Below are 19,658 nucleotides of genomic sequence, written 5' to 3' on the forward strand. Positions count from 1 at the left end.
GGGAAAGGGGTGTTTCGGGGCTGCCCCAATAGGAGAGTGACAATGTCAAGGCCACGAGTAGAAAATAGTGCCCTGGGAGGGTTGGCCGGGGCGGGGAGTGGAGAATCCACCAGTCTGGTTACACCTGTTTACGCATTTGAGCAACTTCAGAACCATCTGCTAGGGAGAGTGAAGGGCTAAGAGCTTTGTCATCCTTTGCTTCTTGCCCTGCCAATTCTCTCTGCCGGAAGGAGCAAGCTCACAGGTTCCCTGTCTGGGGGACCCCAGCGCCCTCCCCCTGACAGACAGGGAAATCAGGCTTGCAGAAATGACCTTTCCAAGGTCATGCATTGCTATACTATGCTCCCCTAACTCTCCCTGGAGGGCCACATGGTAGATGGTGTGGGCTTTCTAAGCCACGCAGGCTCCAGCCACAGCTCCGCAGCTCTGCTCTATGTGACAGAAGTGGTCGTGGAGAATTTATGAACGAATGAGCGTGACTGTCTTCCCATAAAGACTTTTTATATGGGGCTTGCCAGGTGGCCTGTGGTTAAGGCACTGGGCTCTCACATGGTCAACTATGGTTCAAGACCTGGACCTGACAGCTAGCTTTCTCACTTTCCCTCCCTCTCTCTTATAACATTAAAGTAAATAAATTAATTGAATTAAGTAATTATTTATTTTAAGAAATAATTTATGGAGTGTGAAACAAATGGAATTCATGGGCTCTGAATTTCTTACATGTGGGGACCAGCAGTTGGCATAATGGCTGTGTCACTGGACTCCCATGTAGTTAGTTGACCACAGTTCGAGTCCGGACCGGTGGCTTAAACTCACACCAGGCATGTGTGCGTGCGTGCCCAAGATCCTGAGAGGAGAATGGAGGAGGAGGGATTGCGGAGTGGCCATCCCTCCCCCAGGGGGTAATTTCTCACTTTCTGTCTCTCTGTCTCTGTCTTTCTGGTGAGCGCACATGCCCTATAGCAAAACTTCTATAGCAAACATTTCTAAAAAAAAAAAAATGTGAACTTCATATCATTTCACACCACAAAGTATCACTCAGTTAGAAATTGTTTACCCCAGCTATTTAACAATGTAAATATCCTTCCTGTGTCCAGATAGGAGAGTGTCTAAGGCCCGTGGTTTTGCAACTGGCTTAGAGGGTATTCGTGTGACATTGGAGCTGCAGGGCCGCTGAGCTGGGGTGCCATCTCCCTCACTGGAGCCCGGGTCTGTTGGCTGGGGTGGTGGTGGATGTGTGTGCCGTGTTGGATGTGTATACATGCCTTACTCATCCAGCAGCTTCCTTAGCCTGTAGGGGAGGTCGAACACGGTACCCCAACCTCAGAAGAGAACAGTGACTAACTCTGGATTCCCCAAGTCAAATGATGACTCCAAAAATGGGTTTGCACTCTGATTTCAAAGCACACAGGGTGAGCGTTTTGCTGTGTTCTCAGCTGGTCAGACCCACTTCTTTGAGTACAGTACCGAGGTCTGGCCTCCACAGTCGAAGGGGGACTGCTACCAGCAGGGATTCATGCAGAGGGGAGTGAGCCTTGCCATGGCAGAGATCTGTGGCCCTATGTTGTGGGGAATGACGAGAGGGACCAGTGAGTCTGGGAGGGCATGAGCCCATGTTAAAATGCCACCTAGGGGGAACCAGCAGTTAGCGTAATGGCTATGTCGCTGGACTCCCACGTAGTCTACCGCGGTTCGCGTCCCGGACCCAGTGGCTTAAAAACTCACGCCGGGCGCGTGTGTGTGCGTGCCCAAGATCCCGAGAGGAGAATGGAGGAGAAGGGATTGCGGCGTGACCATCCCCCCTGGGCGGTGATTTCTCGCTTTCTGTCTCTATGTCTCTCTCTGTCTGTCTGGCGAGCGCACGCGCCCTACAGTGAAAAGCTCTCAAAAAAAAAAATGCCACCTAGGGATGGGACCAGCAGTTAGCATAATGGCTATGTCGCTGGACTCCCATGTAGTCGACCACGGTTCAATTCCCGGACCTGGTGGCTTAAACTCACGCTGGGCGCGTGTGTGTGCGTGCCCAAGATCCTGAGAGGAGAATGGAGGAGAAAGGATTGCAGAGTGGCCATCCTCCCTGGGGGTGATTTCTCTCTCTGTGTCTCTCTGTCTTTCTGCCGAGCGCACGTGCCCTGTAACAAAAACCTCTTAAAAAAAAATGCCCCCTGGAAGAGGAGTTATGATTGTTCTGTAACTCCCAGAGGGGTGAGGTAGGACCTTGGTAGAAAGTTTCAGGAAGCAAAGCGTAAATAAAACTGGCCAGCATTGTCCAAATGAGTTCCTTACCAGTTAATGCCTCATCTACCCCTTGGGGTTTAGAAGCTCAAACTAAACAAAGCTGGGGTGATGCTGTTGTAGGAGAGATGATTTTTAACTCCTGAGAACAGCTCTGAGGAATTACGACCATTTCACCCAAGGGAAGGAGGTAAGAGTGGAGGAGAGGTTACAGCTAAACAACTGACCTCAGATCTGGGAAAGCTGGAATCAAATACAATGGCGTTGACTGTGGTTTGCGTCCCAGACACGGCAGCTCAAAAATCATGCCAGGCACGTGTGTGTGCGTGCCCAAAATCCCGACAGGAGACTGAAAGAGAAGGGACTGTGTAATGGCCATCCCCCCAGGGAGTGACCTCTCATTCTCCCTCTCCATCTCTGTCCTGTGAGTGCACATGCCCTGTTGCCAAAACAAACAAACAAAAACTTTAAAAAAATGGTAGTAAGTACAATGCAACAGATTTTTTCTTAAGAATTATTTTTTATTTAACTTTATTTTATTTATTTTGATTTGAGCAGAGAGGGACAGAGTGGGTGAAGGATGGGACAGTGAGAAAGCAAGCCACCAGGTCCAGGACTCAAACAGCGATTAGCCATGTCAGAGTCCACCGGCCTTAACCACCATCCCACCTGTCGCCCCCTGTAACATTTTTTTTAATGTCAGAAATTTCTTTCTCTCTTTCTCTTTCTTTCTTTCTTTCTTTCTTTCTTTCGAGAGGTTTTTGCTATAGGATGTGTGCACTCGCCAGAAAGACAGAGAGAGAGAAATCATCCCCCGGGGGGATGACCAAGCCGAAATCCCTTCTCCTCCACTCTCCTCTTGGGATCTTGGGCACGCATGCACACGCCCAGGGTGAGTTTAAGCCACTGGGTCTGGAACTCGAACCGTGGTCGACTACATGGGAGGCCAGCAACATAGCCATCACGCCAACTGCTGGTCCCCAGAAATACTTTCTAATGGTAGTAGGAGACACCGAGAAGGGTCACAGAAGCCAGTTTGGAAGTCTGTGCCTGGAATGTGTTTTAAATGAAGTGGGAGCCTCTCTTGAAGGGCTTAGGCATGTGACAGATGACAGGCCAGTGGACTGGCCATCTACTATGCTCTTTGTTCTAAAATACCTTTGATTTTATTTGTTTGTTTATTTATTTTGGAGAGATTTTTGCTATAGGGTATGTGCACTCTCCAGAGAGACAGAAAGTGAGAAATCACCCCCCAGGGGAAATGACCACACCACAATCCCTTCTCCATTCTCCTTCCAGGATCTTGGGCATGCCCACACATGCACCCAGCGTGAGTCTTAAGCCGCTGGGTCCGAGATTCGAACCATGGGTGACTACATGGGAGTCCAGTGGTATAATCATTACACCATCTGCAGGTCCCAAAATATCCACGGTTTTAACGTCATGGTCTTCCTTTGGCATGTTTCTGTGTGATCTCTAGCAGGAAGATGAATCAGATCCGATCGGAATCTCAGAGGTCAGTCAGTTAGGGCTCAGCCGTTTAGGTGGGTCATGCCAGTGGTGCGGGGGGGAGCTGTGACAGGAGGGACAGGCACACTGCCAGCTGCGTGTGACTTCATCCACCCACTCGCCCCTAGTCTGCTGCGTCACTGGGAACCCTCACCTGACAGGCGTGTAGCAGCCAGGGCACCCGAGGCGCCCGGGCCCTGACCACGCCGTGATAACTGCCCGGGCTGCCTGCACCTGGGTCCTGGACACATTGCTGAGTGTAGATCCGAGTCTTGCTGCTCTCAGCCACCCTGCCCTGCCCGAGTGTCTGGTGGGGTTGGGTCGACCCCACACACATCTGTCTCGCATAGTAAGGGCTGAAGCTCGGGGCTCAGTTTCCCCCATGGTGTGCGGTGAGAAGGGACTGAGCGGTGTGGCTCTGGTGTGCAGTTCCCCGCTTCCGTAGCCTGGCGTCCCCAGCAGCTGGTGAGAGCTGTTTTGATTGAACCCGAGGAGCTTCTGTCTATCACATGTGTAAGTTAATTGCCTGTCTGTCTCTCCTTTCAGACTGGGTGTGTCTTCGGGGCAGGGACAATATTCCCAGTGGCTAGAACACTGCCTGGCCTGGGGCAGTTGTCCTCCTCAGTCATGTGCTGGATGGACAGAGAGTGGGATGGCTCCCACCCCAACCCCTCGCTGTTTTGGTGGCAGCCTTGCTCAGGGCGGGGGAGGGGCCCCTGAAGAGCAAGCTGAGAAGTAGTGGACCGTTCTATTCAGTTAAACTCCTCCTTACCTGGTCCCAGTGTCTCGTGGCCTCCCCGTGGACTGGAGCTGCCCTTCCAGGAAAGGGCCTCCTTGGCTGGCGTAGCCCCTTTCTGTGTTCACAGGGTCTCGTTTCCCTGAGCGTGGAGACTTCTGAGCTAGTACTTGGTTTGGGCGGAGCTAGTACTTGGGTTTGTTTGAGATTGATGAGCCAAGCGTAAAAGTTGGCAGTCCCTGCATACACCCAACAGCTGTTTAAATACGTGTGGGTCCCCCACGACCTAGACCGGTGGGTCCCCCAGATGCACATGTATCACTGAGCTGGAGTTTTGCAGGGCATGCTCGTTTAATGACATGAAATTAGAAGGTTGGCTTAATTTCTAAAGACTGCTAACCTCAGAGAGTCAGACAGGTCGTGGTCACGGAGAGACAGGGCAATCGGGCCCCCCATAGAGCTGTCCACCCCTGTGCGCAGCCACCTCGTGAGTTTCCTGTCCCCGGGGAGCTGAAGCAGAGGCTGGGCAGAGGGGACTCTTACCTCCAGAGGGAGGATGGCTCGCAGGACAGCAGCGCCGCTTCCCAGCTGTGCTGTCACGAAGCAGCTCAGCCGGCCCCCTGCCTACAACCCAGCATGGCTGCGCCCTCACTGTGGGGGTCTGCTCTGTTGCACCCTCCCAGGGCGGAGAAACTGCACGCTCCCGCTAAGTGCACATTCAGGGTCTTTTGCTTCCTCAGAAGCTTGTGTGGCTGCAGCCCTTAGGAGCAGGGACTAGCAGAAGACGTGAGTAGTGACAGTCTGTACTCTCATCCCGCGTCTCTGCCACGTGGAAGGGCAGATGAGGGATGGGATTCAGTTCCTTCTTGTAAATGTTTCAAACCCCTTTTCACTCCCTGAGCAATCCCAGGAAGCCCTTTCCCCTTGGAACGCGCCAGTGAGGCTTAATCTTCTCCTGTAAGAAGAATTGTAAGGCAGGTTGTAACTACTCAGCCAACCAAGGAACCCAGGTGCACAGGAAGATGATGTGGTTTTTCTCAAGGGCACCCTAAGCTCAGGGTTTTAAACCGATACCTTCCTGTGTAAAGCGAGCAGGCCTGCGAAGGGTCCGGAAGTGAGGTCATTCTTGAGTTTTCATGGGCCGATGGGCTGGCACTATAAAGAAGGCACATCGAGGCCGGTTCAAGAAAGCTGTGTCTGACAGCACGGCTGAAGGATGGGCCAACTGGCCCTGAGAGCGCCTTCCTGAACTCATGCTGTGCACATCGCCGTCCAGTGTCTGCCTGTCCTTCTGCTAGAGGAGGGGGCACGCACTGCAGACCACGCCCCAGCCCCTCTCGTGCACCAAGCATACCAAGCCCACCTCAGCTCCCGTAAGTGCTGTGAAGGTCATGATTGCCTGGGGACAGGGGGGCCAGTCAGCAAGTGGGCCTTCAAGGAAGTCTGCTCTGGGGCTGGCAGGTGGTGTGGTGGTTACGATTCTGGACTCCCACGTGGCCAGCCACAGTTTGAGCCCCAGACCTGGCAGTCTGAAAATCACGCCTAAAATCCCAAGAGGAAAACGGAGAAGGGATTGTGGCACGGGTGGGGGTCTGACCTCTCTCTCTCTCTCTCTCTCTCTCTCTCCCCACCCCCCCCTCTCTCTCTCTCTCGGCAAGTGCACATGCCCTGTGGCAAAAACCTAAAAGAAAGTCTGCTCTGACATTTGAGCTTGGATCCAGGGCAGAAAAGGACCACGCATGGAACACTTCAGAGGAAGTAGAGCCGGCAACTGCAAATACCTTAGGGCAGACGTGAACTCGGTTCGTACAGAGGAGAGAACGGTTCGGGGGGTCGGGAAGACAATGAGGGCAGAAGTCGTGCAAGAGGAGATTGGAGAGCAGCTGGTTTTTGGAGCACGTTAATAGCTGGTCATTAAAGTCCTTCTCCTCGGGACCATGTTTCTTTGCCTCTGGGAGGTCAGGACAGGACAGAAGGGACTTGGTACAGCCTGGCAGCCCTTCAGGGAAAACTGTGTCTAACTGATGCTAGGTTCTGTGGCATCTAAAGCATCTTCCAAGCTTATCAAAGTGGGTTTCTTTCGGAAAGATCCGCAGAGGTAACAGTCACTGTGCCTTTCCCCCCAAGCTCTGGCAAGACCCCAACAAACTTATTTTGTTTTTGTAGGAAGGGGGAAAGTGGGTCAGGCTGTTTTGGCATTTCAGGCATGGAGTCCTGATTCTGTTGCAGACCCTGGTCTCCATGGAAATGAAAAATAGTGTTTGTCATGCCTGTTCCTGGATTGAATTCCAAACTCTGGGCTGAACAGAAGCTGCGGGAAAGCCAGGCGGGGTGTGGAGGGTGGTGGAGTGGGATGGAGGGAGGCTCTCGCCACCACGATGAGGGATCTCTTCTCATTGGCCTGAGGAGGAAAGGCAGGCCGCTTCTGCCCTGGTCGGGGCCTCTTTCCACCCGTCACCTGTCTGGACTGAGAGCGCCGGTGGAAGGGTAACTGACCTGCTGTTCTCTGCTGGGCCGAGGCTCCCCTTGCCCTGCCATGTGTTAAGTAGCCAGTTACCAAAGTCCTCAACGGCAAAAGCCCTGCTGGACTTGCCCACGGCTCTAGCAGGGCCTAGTGAGAATGCCCAGATACTAAATCGGTCGCTTGGCTCCAGCCGTTTTGGGCGGGTGTGGCTACCTTTCATTGTGTTGTAAGATTGATTGTTGTTACTGATACTATTATTTACCAGAGGGTGCGTGCATTTGCCAGAGAGAGAGAGCGAGAGAGAAAGCGTGGATAAGCTCCTGCCATGGGGCATGGTCACCCCCCCTCCCCGCCCGGTCCCGTCTCCATCTCTCCATCCTGTTGGCTTTGCCCACACATGCAAATGCCCTGAGCCTGTTTGTGTCAAGCTGCTGGTGAAACCTTGTGGTCAGCCATGTGGGATCCAGGCCTCATAACCACTGAGCCACAGGGCCAACCCAAGATTTTTTTTTTAATTCTATTTTATTTTTCTAAAAGATTATTTAATGTTATGTATTATTATTATTTAATTTGCTATAGGGGCACGTGTGCTCACGAGAGAGAGAAAGCAAGCCTCTGGGTCCGGGACTTGAATCGCGGTCAGCCATGTGAGAGCCCAGTGTCTTTATCATGCCACCTGCTGGCCCCCACCCCGAAACCTTATTTGAAACTATCCTTTACTGCTTAAGATGGGAAGGTGGAGAGAGTAAGTGGAACTTGTTGCCCACAGGAGATGCCCTGAGGTGTCTCCATGGTGCCACAGCGAGGGGCAGAGAGCAGGGGGAGGCGGGGGCTCGGGCAGTGCAAGGATGGTTCCACAGCACATGGGCCTTGGCGGCAGCTGTCGGGTTTCCAGCTGTCTGGACCCAGCCACAGCGCAGGCCTCCACCCTTTTGGTTTCAAATTTCAGGCAGAACCTTGGCTGAGCACCTTGTGGCCCTCACCCAAAGGCCCACTTGGGCAGCCCCCCAGGGGCTTCAGCATGTTACCCCACAAGAGAAGGAACAAGATGTTGGTCTCTGCCAGACTCTCACGCCTGCAGGGCAGGGGGCCCAGTGTGAGGATCTGTGTTGGGTTCGGGTACACCATGACGGGGAAGGGAGGCTTTGGCCGCGGGGTCTTTCCGTCCCTTGCCTCTGGCTGTGTCTTACATACTGTGGGGACCAGGTTGCAGTGGGGCCTTGCTGGGACCAGGCCGAGACTCAGCTTAGGCCTTGGTGTGGGAAGAGAAGCTCTGGGCCCTGGGGGAAGCACCTCTCCTCCAAGCCGTCCAGCCCTTTCTTCAGCCAGGTAACCACAGTTAGACACAACGGTGCAGCTGGCTTCTCCCTTAGGGACGGAACCGGACCCGGTCGTGAGAATTTCCAGGCTGACAGATTCTAAGTGAGGGCCAGCCGGTGGCATGGTGATTAAAGCACTGCATCCTACCTGCCGACCACACATTTTGAGTCCTGACACAGTGACTTACAAACTTGATGAACGTGTGTGTGTGCAAATCCCAAGAGGATAACGGAGAAGGGACTGCAGTGTGGCCATCCCCCTGGGGCGTGCTCTCTCATTTTTCTCTCTCTGTCCCAGTCTCTCTCTGGTGAGCAAATGTGCCCTATACCAAATTAAAAATAACAAAAGCTTCAGCGCTAGGCACACACAGTAGGTTCCATCTGTGGCCAGGGGAGCCCCTCTCATGGAGAGAAACTCATTTCTTACCTTTTAGACCCCACCCATCCAGTATCCTGAAACGCGTGTGTGTGGGCACGGGGGGAGCCTCTGAGGCCCACTGCTCAGCACCCTTGTCTGGGCAGTGGAGGGCAGAGGTGTCCTGCTGTCTGTCTGCCCCTTAGTGGACAGTCAGGTCGTCTCTCTGGACCTGTAACTCCCATCCATAACACTGAGAGGGCCAGACCTAAAAGACCTTTCTCTGAACCAGGTTTTTTTTTTTGTTTGTTTGTTTTGTTTTGTTTTGTTTTTGCATTGGGCACATGCACTCGCTCGCCAGAAAAAGAGAGACAGAGAGACAGAAAGCAAGAAATCACCCACCGGGGAGGACAGCCATGCCGCAATCCCTTCTCCTCCATTCTCCTCTCGGGATCTTGGGCACGCATGCACATGCCTGGTGTGTTTAAGCCACTGAGTCAGGGACTCAAACCGCGGTCGACTACATGGGAGTTGAGCGACATAGCCATTATGCCAGCTGCTGGTCCCTGAACTGGATATTTCTTGGGGTACTTGGGGTTATGGTTTTATTTCCCTGGGTCAGAGCAGCTGAGACCAGAAATCCAGGTTTGGGTAGGGAGCGAGCCAGGCAAAGGAAGCTCCTTCTTCAAGTACTCGGTGTGTGGTCCCTAGGGAGGAGAGCCCGAGAGGAAGGGGGTCCTGCCGGGATTGGTGATTCGAGCCATCACCGCCACCTGCCAGGTGCTGGTCAGGTGTGTACTCTCTGCTGCGCTGCGGTCCCCAGTGAGCACCGAGCTGTCTAGACATGGTCGATGGCGAGGACACAGAGGCGTAACCGCTTTTCGGGACTCCTAGCAAACCCAGGATGGGGACCGGTTTACGTGGACAGAGCTGCTGAGGGAGGATCCTGAGGCAGTGCCATGTCCCCTGCAGATGTTACCCCCGGGGCCTTCCTGCAGTAGCTCAGACCCTGGAGTGCATGCTCTGGGAAAATTCTGGGGAAGCTGGCTAACTCACGTGGGTATCTGCAGAAAGATTACCCACCCACCCTCCCCTGGAGTGTTTTCTCATTTTCTGCCTCTGCGTCTCTGGCCTGGCAGGCACATGTGCGCTATGAGATGGTGTGGCCATCCCCCCTGGGGGGTGATTTCTCACTTTCTGTCTCTCTGTCTTCCTAGCGAGTGCACACTCTATAGCAAAAAATCTCAACCAAAAAAAAAAAAAAAAAAAAAAAAAACCTAAAAAGGGGTTGGGGGAGGCAGCAGGTGACGTAGTGGTTAAGGTGCTGGGCTTCCACATGGCTAACCACAGTTTGAGTCCCAGACCCGGCAGCTTGAAACTCTCACCAAGAGCATGTGCGTGCCTGCCCAAAATCCCAGGAGGAGAATGGAGAAGAAGGGTTTGCAGGGCTATGCCACCTGGAGGGTGACTTCTCACTTTGTCTCTTGTGAGCTCATGTACCCTATAGCACAAAAACACTCTTTAAAGTAAAACATTAGAAATGACTGAGAAGTCTTGGTGACGTGTCAGAATCGGTACGGAGATGAGATTGGGTCCCTGTTAGAGATTGGGGACAGTGGCCGCCAGAATCTATTTTAACCAGGTGCTGCAGAAGGCGGGGGGGGATGAGGCTCTTGAAGTGTGCGTCTGTGCGTGTGGGTGTGGGTAACCGTCTGGTGATCTTGTCAGACCCCTGCACCAAGGGAGGGTGGCATTCCATCAGATAGTTTGTCCTCAGCCATTTCCCCTGCTCAGGCCCCATCAGAGTCCCAGTAGGGGTTCTTAGGATAAGCTCAAGGAATTCTTCGTCCCCAGCCCATCCGCCTATACCTGGTGGACACTGAGTGTCTTCTATAGACGGCCTCCATCACCTGGGGCAGGTACATTCCTTATTCCTTGACGATCTAAAGACCGTTTATTTCTTCCGGTTTTAAGAGAGATTTTTGCTATAAGGTGTGTGCGCTCACCGGAGAGAAGGACAGAAAGTGAGAAATCATCCCCCAGGGGCGATGGCCACGCCACATTCCCTTCTCTGTTTTTCTCTCGGGATTTTGGGCACGCATACATACCTGACATGAGTTTCAAGCTGTCGGGTCTGAGGCTCAAACCGCAGGTGACTCCTTCTCCATTCTCTTCTCAGGATTTTAGGCAGGGACACATAGGTGCCTGGTGTGTTTTTTCAAGCCACTGGGTCCAGGACTTAAACCGCACAGCCAACCATGTGGGTTCCAGCCTCCTATGCCACCTTCTGGCCCCAAGATTATTTCTTTTTTTGTGGGGGGAGGAGGAGAGAGGTTTTCTCTATAGGGCACATGCACTCGCCAGACAGACAGAGAGAGACAGAGACAGAAGGCGAGAAATCACCCCCCAAGGGGGATGGCCATGCCACAATCCCTTCTCCTCCATTCTCTTCTCGGGATCTTGGGCACGCACGCACACACACCCGGCATGAGTTTTAAGCCACCGGGTCCAGGACGCGAACCACGGTCGACTACATGGGAGTCCAGCGACATAGCCATTACACTAACTGCTGATTCCCTCCAAGATTATTTCTTGTGAGCAGTGGCTCTCAAACCAACTTGGTACCTTGGAGTCACCTGTGGTACCAATTTAACATGCAGGTTCTTTTTTTCTTTTTTTTTTTTTGAGAGGTTTTTACTATAGGGTGCGTGTACTCACCAGAAAGACAGAGAGAGACACAAAGGGAGAAATCACCTCCCGGGGGGGTGGCCACACTGCAATCCCTTCTCCCCTCGGGAGATCTTGGGCATGCACGCACATGCGCCTAGCATGAGTTTAAGCCACCGGGTCCGGGACTCGAACTGCGATCAGCTACATGAGAGTCCAGCGACATAGCCATTATGCCAACTGCTGGTCCCTAAAATGCAGGTCTTTAAGACTGTCCCCTGGAAATGTTCGTCTATTGGTGTTGTGTGTTACCTCATCTATTGGATAGGCTGAGATTCTGCACTTGAAGGAAACACCCTGAGTGTTCTGGTCCCCACTTTGGGAAATAATGCTGAGGAGTATTCAGAGCTTTTCCACAGAACCCTTTGGGGTTATAGGGCAAGGATATTTATTCCATATTTTAGAGAGAGGACCAGGCACCTTCTTAATAATACACTGGGATCAGCAGATGCGTAATGGTTACGTCGTTGGACTTCCATGTAGTCAACCATGGTTTTAAGTCCTGGACCCGGTGGCTTAAAACCCATGCTGGACTCCAGTATGGACATGCCCAAGAAGAGAGAAGAATGGAGGAGAAGGGATTTCAGTGTGGCCATCCCCCCAAAGGTGTTTTCTTGCTCTCTCTCTCTCTCTCTCTCTCTCTCTCTCTGTCTCTTCGGCGGGCACACATGCCCTATAGCAAAAATCTCTCTCTAAAAAAATAAATAAACAAATACTACACTAGCTCAGAAGTATACATCACGCACGCCATCACTTAGGCACACTGCATGGCTAGCCGCCTGACATGGGTCACTTCGTTTAGCACCGCAGCGCTCTGAGGCAGGCATTGGTGCAGCTCGCTTTTCCAGTGAGGGAGACGGCTCCAGGGCCAGAGGTGCCAGCAGGCAGGTGGCCGAGCTGGGCCTCCAACCTGGGCCTGCTGACACCCAGACTGGCCGTCATCCAGACTCGATGGCCCAGGCAGGCCCTCCACACACCAACGTGGATTGACGCTGGCTCTCAGTGGCTGACGAATGCACTTTGTATTCAGTGAACTTGCTTTGGATGTACCAGGCAGTCTTTTAAAAAAATTACTGATGCCCCGGCACCAAGATGACTCCCGTCGTGTATGTGATCACACAGGTCATTGTGAGGCTGGGCTAAGGAGAAACCATGGAGTGAGCACGTGGTGTCCAGGTGTGTGTGTGGGCTCTGTCTGGGAGTGAGCCAGGGCCGTGGTGGCCGTTGGGGCACAATGTGCCATGGAAGTAGGTGGGCCCTGCTGTTGGCCAAGCGGAGGTGCAGGGTCCAGAACAAAAGGTATGTCTTTTGCAATATCTAGGGCAGGAATGACTTTTTCTGAAGGTGGGCAGGTTGGAGGAGGAACACTAGAATGCCAGCTCACAGGTCTGCTCCGCTCAGGGTTCTGAAAAGTGCATGGATGGCTGATCAAAGACCTGGCTTGCTGACAAGGCCTACCTGTGTCCTGAGGATCACACTGGGTTAAGGAAGGAAAGAAGGTCAAACAAAGTAGTGCGTGGCCACCATGTCTGAGGGGGAGGTGGGGTGCTGTAAAGCGAGCCATTGCAGAAAGCTGCAAGAGCCTTGGTAATCTTCCCGTATTTCCCTGTTTCTCAGAGGCTTCAGCCAGAACTAATCATAAGAAGGAGGATCAAACCGTACGTAGCATGAGGTGATGCGTTCAGACTTAAGGAAGTCTGCTTTTTTAGTAAAGTAACCAGGAGGGAAGTGACATGGTCTTAGTTCAAAGTCTTAAAGACAGGAGAGATGGAGCCAGCACGTGGTGTACTGGTTAAGGCATTGGACTCCATGGTCGACCACGATTCGAGTCCCAGACCTGGCGGCCTGAAAATCACACTGGGCACCTGTGCATGCGTGCCCAAGATCCCAGGGAATGGAGGAGAAGGGATTGCGGCGTGGCTGTTCCCCTAGGGGATGATTTCTCGCTTTCTCTCTCAGCAAGCAAATATTCCCGAATGCATGTTCTAAGAAAAATCCCTGTCATTAGACAGGGCTACTTAAATCCTGTCCTTCCCTTATCTGTCAGGAATTCACACTTATCACCTGAAAAATAGGTCCACTAATGTTATCCACCAAGACTTCCATGTGAGTGTCCAGTGCCCATATGCTGGCCCCTCCACCAAGACTTCTTAGGTTGGTTGGGAGGATTACATGGAGCCGTGCTTAGCAAATGCTTGGTGCTGTGCAGTAATTTTTAGATCTTTCATTTTTTTTTGGGGGGGGGAGAGGTTTTTGCGATAGGGTGCATGCGCTCACCAGAAAGACACAGAGAGACAGAAAGCCAGAAATCACCCCCCAGGGGGGATGGCCATGTCGCCATCCCTTCTCCTCCATTCTCCTCTTGGGATCTTGGGCACGCACGCACACGCGCCCGGCATGAGTTTAAGCCACCAGGTCTGGGACTCGAACCGCGGTTGACTACATGGGAGTCCAGTGACATAGCCATTACGCTAACTGCTGACCCCTAGATATTTCTTTTTAAGTTCATTTATTGCTTCCTTTTTTTAAAAAAAGTATTCAATTTTATTCATTATCATTATTATTATTATTTATATTTAACCAGAGAGAGAGAGAAAGAGACAGAAAGTGAGAAAGCAAGCTGCCAGGTCTAGGACTGGAACCCTAGCTGGTCATGTGGGAGTCCAGCACCCTTACCACTACGCCACCTGCTGGCCACATTACATTCATTTATCTCTTCCCTGAACAAAAAGAGAGAGACAGACAGTACCCGCAGCAGGGTTCTAACAGTGTGATCCACCCCAACCTCAGTAAACCTGGGTCGTGGGCAGGTGTGTCCTGGGGCACATGCACTCACCGGAGAGACAGACAGAAAGCAATAAAGCATCCCCCAGAGGGGATGGCCACGCCGCAATCCCTTCTCCATTCTCCTCTCGGGATCTTGGGCACGCACGCACGCGCGTCCTTGAACCATGACTGACTTTGTGGAAGTCCAGTGACATACTCATTATGCCAACTGCTGGTACCAGGGGTCTCTGGATTTTAACTGGAACCTTCCCAGGTGGGCTCACCTCACAGAGCTTCCTGTCTCCCTGTTGTACCACTGGCCCCACTTATAGCTATTTAGTTTGTAGTAGGATTGGGAGCCTTGGAGATAGGGGAATCGTTAAAGTCGCAGAGACAAGACTTCCTCCAGGGTGGGATTCCATTCAGCAGAACCTTTCCTGAGCACAGGCTGCCCACAAAGCACTGCCCGAGGCAAGGTGGGAGGTGCAGAGGGTGTGCCTCTGGGTCTGGGCTTTATTAGGAGCAGGGAGAATGTGTTGATGCTGGAGTTACTGCAGCAGTGGGATTTGCCGATGCTTTCTGGAGAAGGTGGCACTTAGATCCGTCTTGGGAAAGTCAGAGGACTCCAGTGGGTAGTGATAGGGGAAGGACCCTTTTGGCACAAGTCCGTAGATGTACAGATGCCTGGAGGTAGGAGGGTGAGGATGGTGCCTCCCAGGGGAGGGGCCGGCAGCTGGTGTGGTGCTTAAGGCGTTGGACTCACACATGGCTGACTGAGTTTCAAGTCTTGGACCTGGCAGCTTGCTTTCTCGTTTTCCCTGTCTCTCTCTCTCTCTCTCTGGTGAGCACATGGGCCCTACAGCAAATTACATAGCAATAAAAATAATGATAAATAAAAGTTAAAAAAATAATAATAATAAAAAGGAAAACCAGGGGAATGGGGCCAGCAGGTGGCATAGTGGTTAAGGCTCTAGATGCCTATGTGGTCAACTGTGATTTGAGTCCCAGACCCTGCGGCTTGGGACTCAGGCCAGGTGTGTGCGTGTGTGCCCAGACTCCTGAGAGGAGAATGGAGGAGAAGGGACTGCAGTGTGGACAGCCCCCTGGGGGGGGGGTGATTTTGCACTCTGTCTCTCTGTCTCTCTGTCAAGTACACAGAGAGACAGAAAGTGAGAAATCACCCCCTGAGGGGAGTGGCCACACTGCAATCCCTTCTTCTCCATTCTCCTCTCAGGATCTTAGGCACGCACACACACACACCCTGTGCCCAGCGTGAGTTTTAGGCCACAGTCCAGGACTCCAACCATGGTCGACTACACGGGAGTCCAGTGATGTAACCACTACGCCATCTGCTGGTCCCAAAGACTAACTTTAGAACTGGGTAGCAAGAGAGGAGCCAGTGCCTGAGACAGGAGATGTGGACTGGAGAGAGTGTGTCCTGTGGAGCGGAGGGTCGACCAACCTGAGCTGCCGGGCGATAGGACGGCTCAGGGACAGCCTGGTGGCTTCGCGTGGTATTATCGCGCTTTATGCTCGCCCTTTGTGTGAATCCCTCCTCGACAGGCCGCCATCAGCAGGACGGACAGGGTTGGGAACGGCCATGCCCAGAGGTGTCCCTTGGACAAGGGCTGGGCTGCAGGTCCTGCGGTGTCCGAGGTGGGCATGCGCGTGGTCATGGTTCTCCCTTGTCCTCTTTTGAGCCAGCTAGTCGGGGCGTGGGTAGGTGCTTTGGCTGATGGTCCAGGAAGTGACTTTAGGGGAGTTTAAACCCTGGAGCACCTAGCCGTGCAGGGACTGGCCCTGAGAGAGGCTCACCCTGGGAAGGTTGCACCTGGGCCTGCTCTTTGGGAGTCCCCCCAAGGCTGGCACGGGGGTCACACTTGTCCCCAGGCCCCAAGTGTGGCCTTTCCACCTGAAGGAAAGGAAAGGAACTTCCTTCCTCCAGGGCACATGTGTAGAAGTAAGGTAAGGGGGCTGGGCGGGCAGACAGGACTCGAGACACTCGTCTTTGTTGGCTTGTTTATTGCTTGAGAAAGACAGACAGACAGACAGACAGACCCACATCCTCAGCAGAGCCCTCACTCGGCGATCCAGCCGCAGCCCACCAGAACACATGGTGTCCTGGGCTCCCAAGGGCTTTACTATTGCCTGGCTTGATGGATCGTGTGGCAAACAGAATTTTACATTTAAATTTTGTTTTAGGACAGAACAAAATGCCGGGCCTTGCTTTCTCCACACGTCCTATGGCTGATCGGTCGTTTGTCTTCCTTTCCCCTGGTCTCCTTCTCCCTTCTTTCCACAAGTTTCCTTCCAAAAGTCACAGTGCTGGGCCCTCCCCACCCCTCCCCACCCCCATCTTGCTTCCCCTTCCCTCTGCTGAGGGTGCCCAGGTGGAAGGTTTCCATTGCAAATGGGTCCCCTGAACACAGCTGGGTGTCCATGCAAATGGCAGCGTCCCTCACCCTGCCCCGTGCTCCCCAGGGAAGGCTGGGGTGAGCTCCCTGACAGCTGAGGCCAGGACAGCCTCCTGCAGTGTTGCTGCCCGGCAGGGGGCAAGGGGTAGGTCTTGCCTCCCCACACTCCCTGGTGCCTTGGGGGCTCAGTCTCACATTTCCTGTCCTTCCTGTTCCCCTGTCTCTCTCTTTCCTTCTTCCTACCCTCCCTCCTTTTCTTTTCTCATGTCACAGTCTGGCCCCTGCCCTGCGGCCACCCAGGACCAGGGATGCACTCAGAGCATCAAGCAGACCAGGCCGAACCTGGAGCCTTCTCACCTCACCTCTGCCGCCTGTGCTGGGCCTCTTTGCTGCTGCTTTCTCTCCTCTTCCCCTTTTCGCCCCTTTTGTTCTTCATTCCATTCTCTGAAAGCCAGGCAAACACCTACTTGAACGCAATTGCATTCCATTCCCCCCTTTTCTACTCTTTTCTTTCTCTTCTACTCCATTGAAAGCGCGAGCTACATACCGACTAGTAGCTATTTCTACAGCCTGTAAACCGGTGGCCTGGGTCCTGCGGGAAGTCGAGGGGGCTTGTTGGAAGTGGATCTTGGGGTGGGAGCATGGGATGTGGGACCCTCTACTGTGTCATCCGTGGCAGAGGGAGTGGGCCCAGCATGGCCTGCTGTGGTGGCAGAGCTGTGCGGAGCCCCAGGTGGTTTCCGTTTTTTTTTTTTTTTTTAAGAGAGATTTTTGCTAGAGGGGCCGTGTGCTCACTAGAGGGACAGAGAGAGACAGAGAGACAGAAAGTGAGGACGCGCGGGGGGGGGGGGGGGCATGGCCACGCCACAATCCCTTCTCCTCCGTTCTCCTCTTGGGATTCTGGGCACACATGCAAACGTGCCTGGTGTGAGTTTCAAACTTCTGGGTCTGGGATTCGAACCGTGGTCAGCCATGTGGAAGTCCGGTGATGTAACCATTACACCATCTGCTGGTTCCTATTACTGTCATTTTTAGGGACAAAAATGTCCACCCCCGGGCCAGCAGGTGGCGTGGTGGTGAAGGCTTGACCTCACGTGGCCAGTGGACTCGGTGGCTTGAAGATCACATCCCGTGTGCTCATGCCCAAAACCCCCAGGGGAGAATGGAGGAGAAAGGACTGTGGCATGGCCGTGGTGGTGGTGGTGGTATTTCTCACTCTCCTGTCTCCAGCCAGCGCATGTGCCCTCTTAGCAAACTAAAAAAACGTCCAAACCCAATGCATAGAAACTTCGAATTGCAGTGTGTTTAAAATGAGTTGATACTATGAGATCATCTCTAATGAGTCTTTTGGATCTTAAATTCTTTTTTCCAAGACAGTTGTTCGTATATACAGCGGCTCAAATAATAACCGGCAGTGTAGATGCCAACGCCCCCACTGGGCCCTGCCAGTCCTGGCTCCCCGTTCACGCGGGCACCGCTGCCCTCTGCTGGCCGGCAGCGGTACTGCTGCACAGTAAGGCCAGAGCTGGGTTTGGGTCTCCTTGTCCCCCCTGCCCCTTGGCCTGGCTCCCTGAGCTGGCTCCTTTGGACGTCTTTGGCCTCCAGTCACTGACCGCCTGCTTCTCCCCGTCCTCCCCTTTCCACCCCACTCCCTCTCCATCTGCCCCTGCAGCACTGCCAGTAACTCAAACCGCAGCACGCCGGCCTGCTCCCCCATCCTCCGGAAGCGGTCCCGCTCACCAACCCCACAGAACCAGGACGGAGACGCCATGGTGGAGAAGGGCTCAGATCACTCCTCGGACAAGTCGCCGTCCACGCCGGAGCAGGGCGTGCAGCGCAGCTGCTCCTCACAGTCTGGCCGGAGTGGGGGCAAAAATTCCAAGGTGAGCTGACCCCGCGGAAACGCTGCGCATCGTTGTTAGTGGCGGGTAGGAGTGCGGGGCTGGGGACAGGGGTAGGGCGCACCTTGCTCCAGGGACCTCACAGGGTGGAGGGGCCCTGGTGACCTGAGATGGCTTCTGTTGAACGAGGGCGAGCAGGAGAGACCCTGTGAACTACCGGCCCTGTGGAGTGCTCGGGCGCCCTGAGCTCAGGAAGTGGCTCTGCGCCTACTCCCTCCTAGGAGCCAGGGAGCCCCGAGTTCCTTGGGGCTTGGAGCAACCCTGCAGACAGGGGCAGGGCTGCGCGTATCCCTGCTGCCTTTCGGAGCTTGGTCCCTAGAGCGGGTGTAGACCAGAACGTTATTTGGACAGCCATATATGGGTGGAGCAAGTCCCCTGGAAACCCCGTATTTTTTACTTCCCCACACATCATCCTGCCTTCCCTTTGCACTGACCCGCTTGGTGCTCACCTGCGGAGAGGCAGTGACCGGGCTGCTGTCCCTACCCCCAGCACAGCGGCACCACATCTGAGCACTGGCCCCTGAAATGCCCCCAGGGAAGCCCGGGCTAGAGGAGGCCCCAGCCAGCTATGGTCCCCAGGGGCGCTGGGCACTCGCCCTCTGCCCTTCGGGAGGCAGGAGGCATCTTTGCCCACATGCTCCTCGGATGCCCCTCTGTCCACTGCACTCCCCGGGGCGGGAAGGGTGGACCTGGGAGGCACGGGAGCTGGCGTCCCATCTGAATTATCTTTGATGTCTTGTTCCTCCTCTTCTTCCCCGCCATCCCTAAACACCTCCTTTGCATGCATGGTCTTAGTCTCACAAGCGCCTCTCAAAAGTAAGCCATCTTTTGTGTCTGTCTGTCTCTCTCCTCTAGTGTCGAATTGTCTGTAGTGCTCAGCCCCCTCCCTCTGCCCCTGCCGACTCTGGTCCCTGTCCTGCTTGGTCCCTTTCCCAGGGGCTGCCCCACTGTCCCCTGGCAGGCTGGCTTGGAAGCCACTGAGGGACGACTCCCACTGCACCCCAGGTCAGAGAGCAGACCGTGCCCCACCCTCCCCATCTCTGCCCGTGCCCCAGACACTGCCTCTGCTAGGACCGGAGCCCTCAAACCTAGAGCCACGTAGGAGCGGAACCCTGTCGGGGTGATGGGTCCCACCCGGTCACACCGCAGGTGTCATGATTGGCAATGGCAGGAAGAACTGCTAACTAACAGCCAGGGATCCAGACCCATGAGCCCCTGGGGCAGTAGCAGCC

General features: G+C 53.9%; 1 protein-coding gene across 14 annotated transcripts in view; it reads left to right on the forward strand.

The window, feature by feature from the left end:
* GRAMD1B (GRAM domain containing 1B) overlaps positions 1-19,658 on the forward strand; it is a 252,750-nt gene that overhangs the window by 176,050 nt on the left and 57,042 nt on the right. For 8 of the 14 annotated variants that reach the window (XM_014587922.2, XM_006148813.3, XM_006148812.3 and 5 more), the window contains one exon: positions 18,198-18,408. In XM_014587922.2, coding sequence (XP_014443408.2) covers positions 18,198-18,408 — 211 coding nt within the window. Of the gene's footprint in view, positions 1-3,726; positions 3,752-3,835; positions 4,258-5,666; positions 5,854-6,786; positions 6,968-14,668; positions 14,802-15,937; positions 16,077-18,197; positions 18,409-19,658 lie in introns of those variants that run through there. The other 6 variants (XM_006148819.3, XM_006148821.3, XM_006148825.3 and 3 more) reach the window with 6 other exon arrangements.

The sequence above is a fragment of the Tupaia chinensis genome, unplaced genomic scaffold, assembly GCF_000334495.1.
Source record: "Tupaia chinensis unplaced genomic scaffold, TupChi_1.0 Scaffold000247_1, whole genome shotgun sequence".
Lineage (NCBI taxonomy): Eukaryota > Metazoa > Chordata > Mammalia > Scandentia > Tupaiidae > Tupaia > Tupaia belangeri.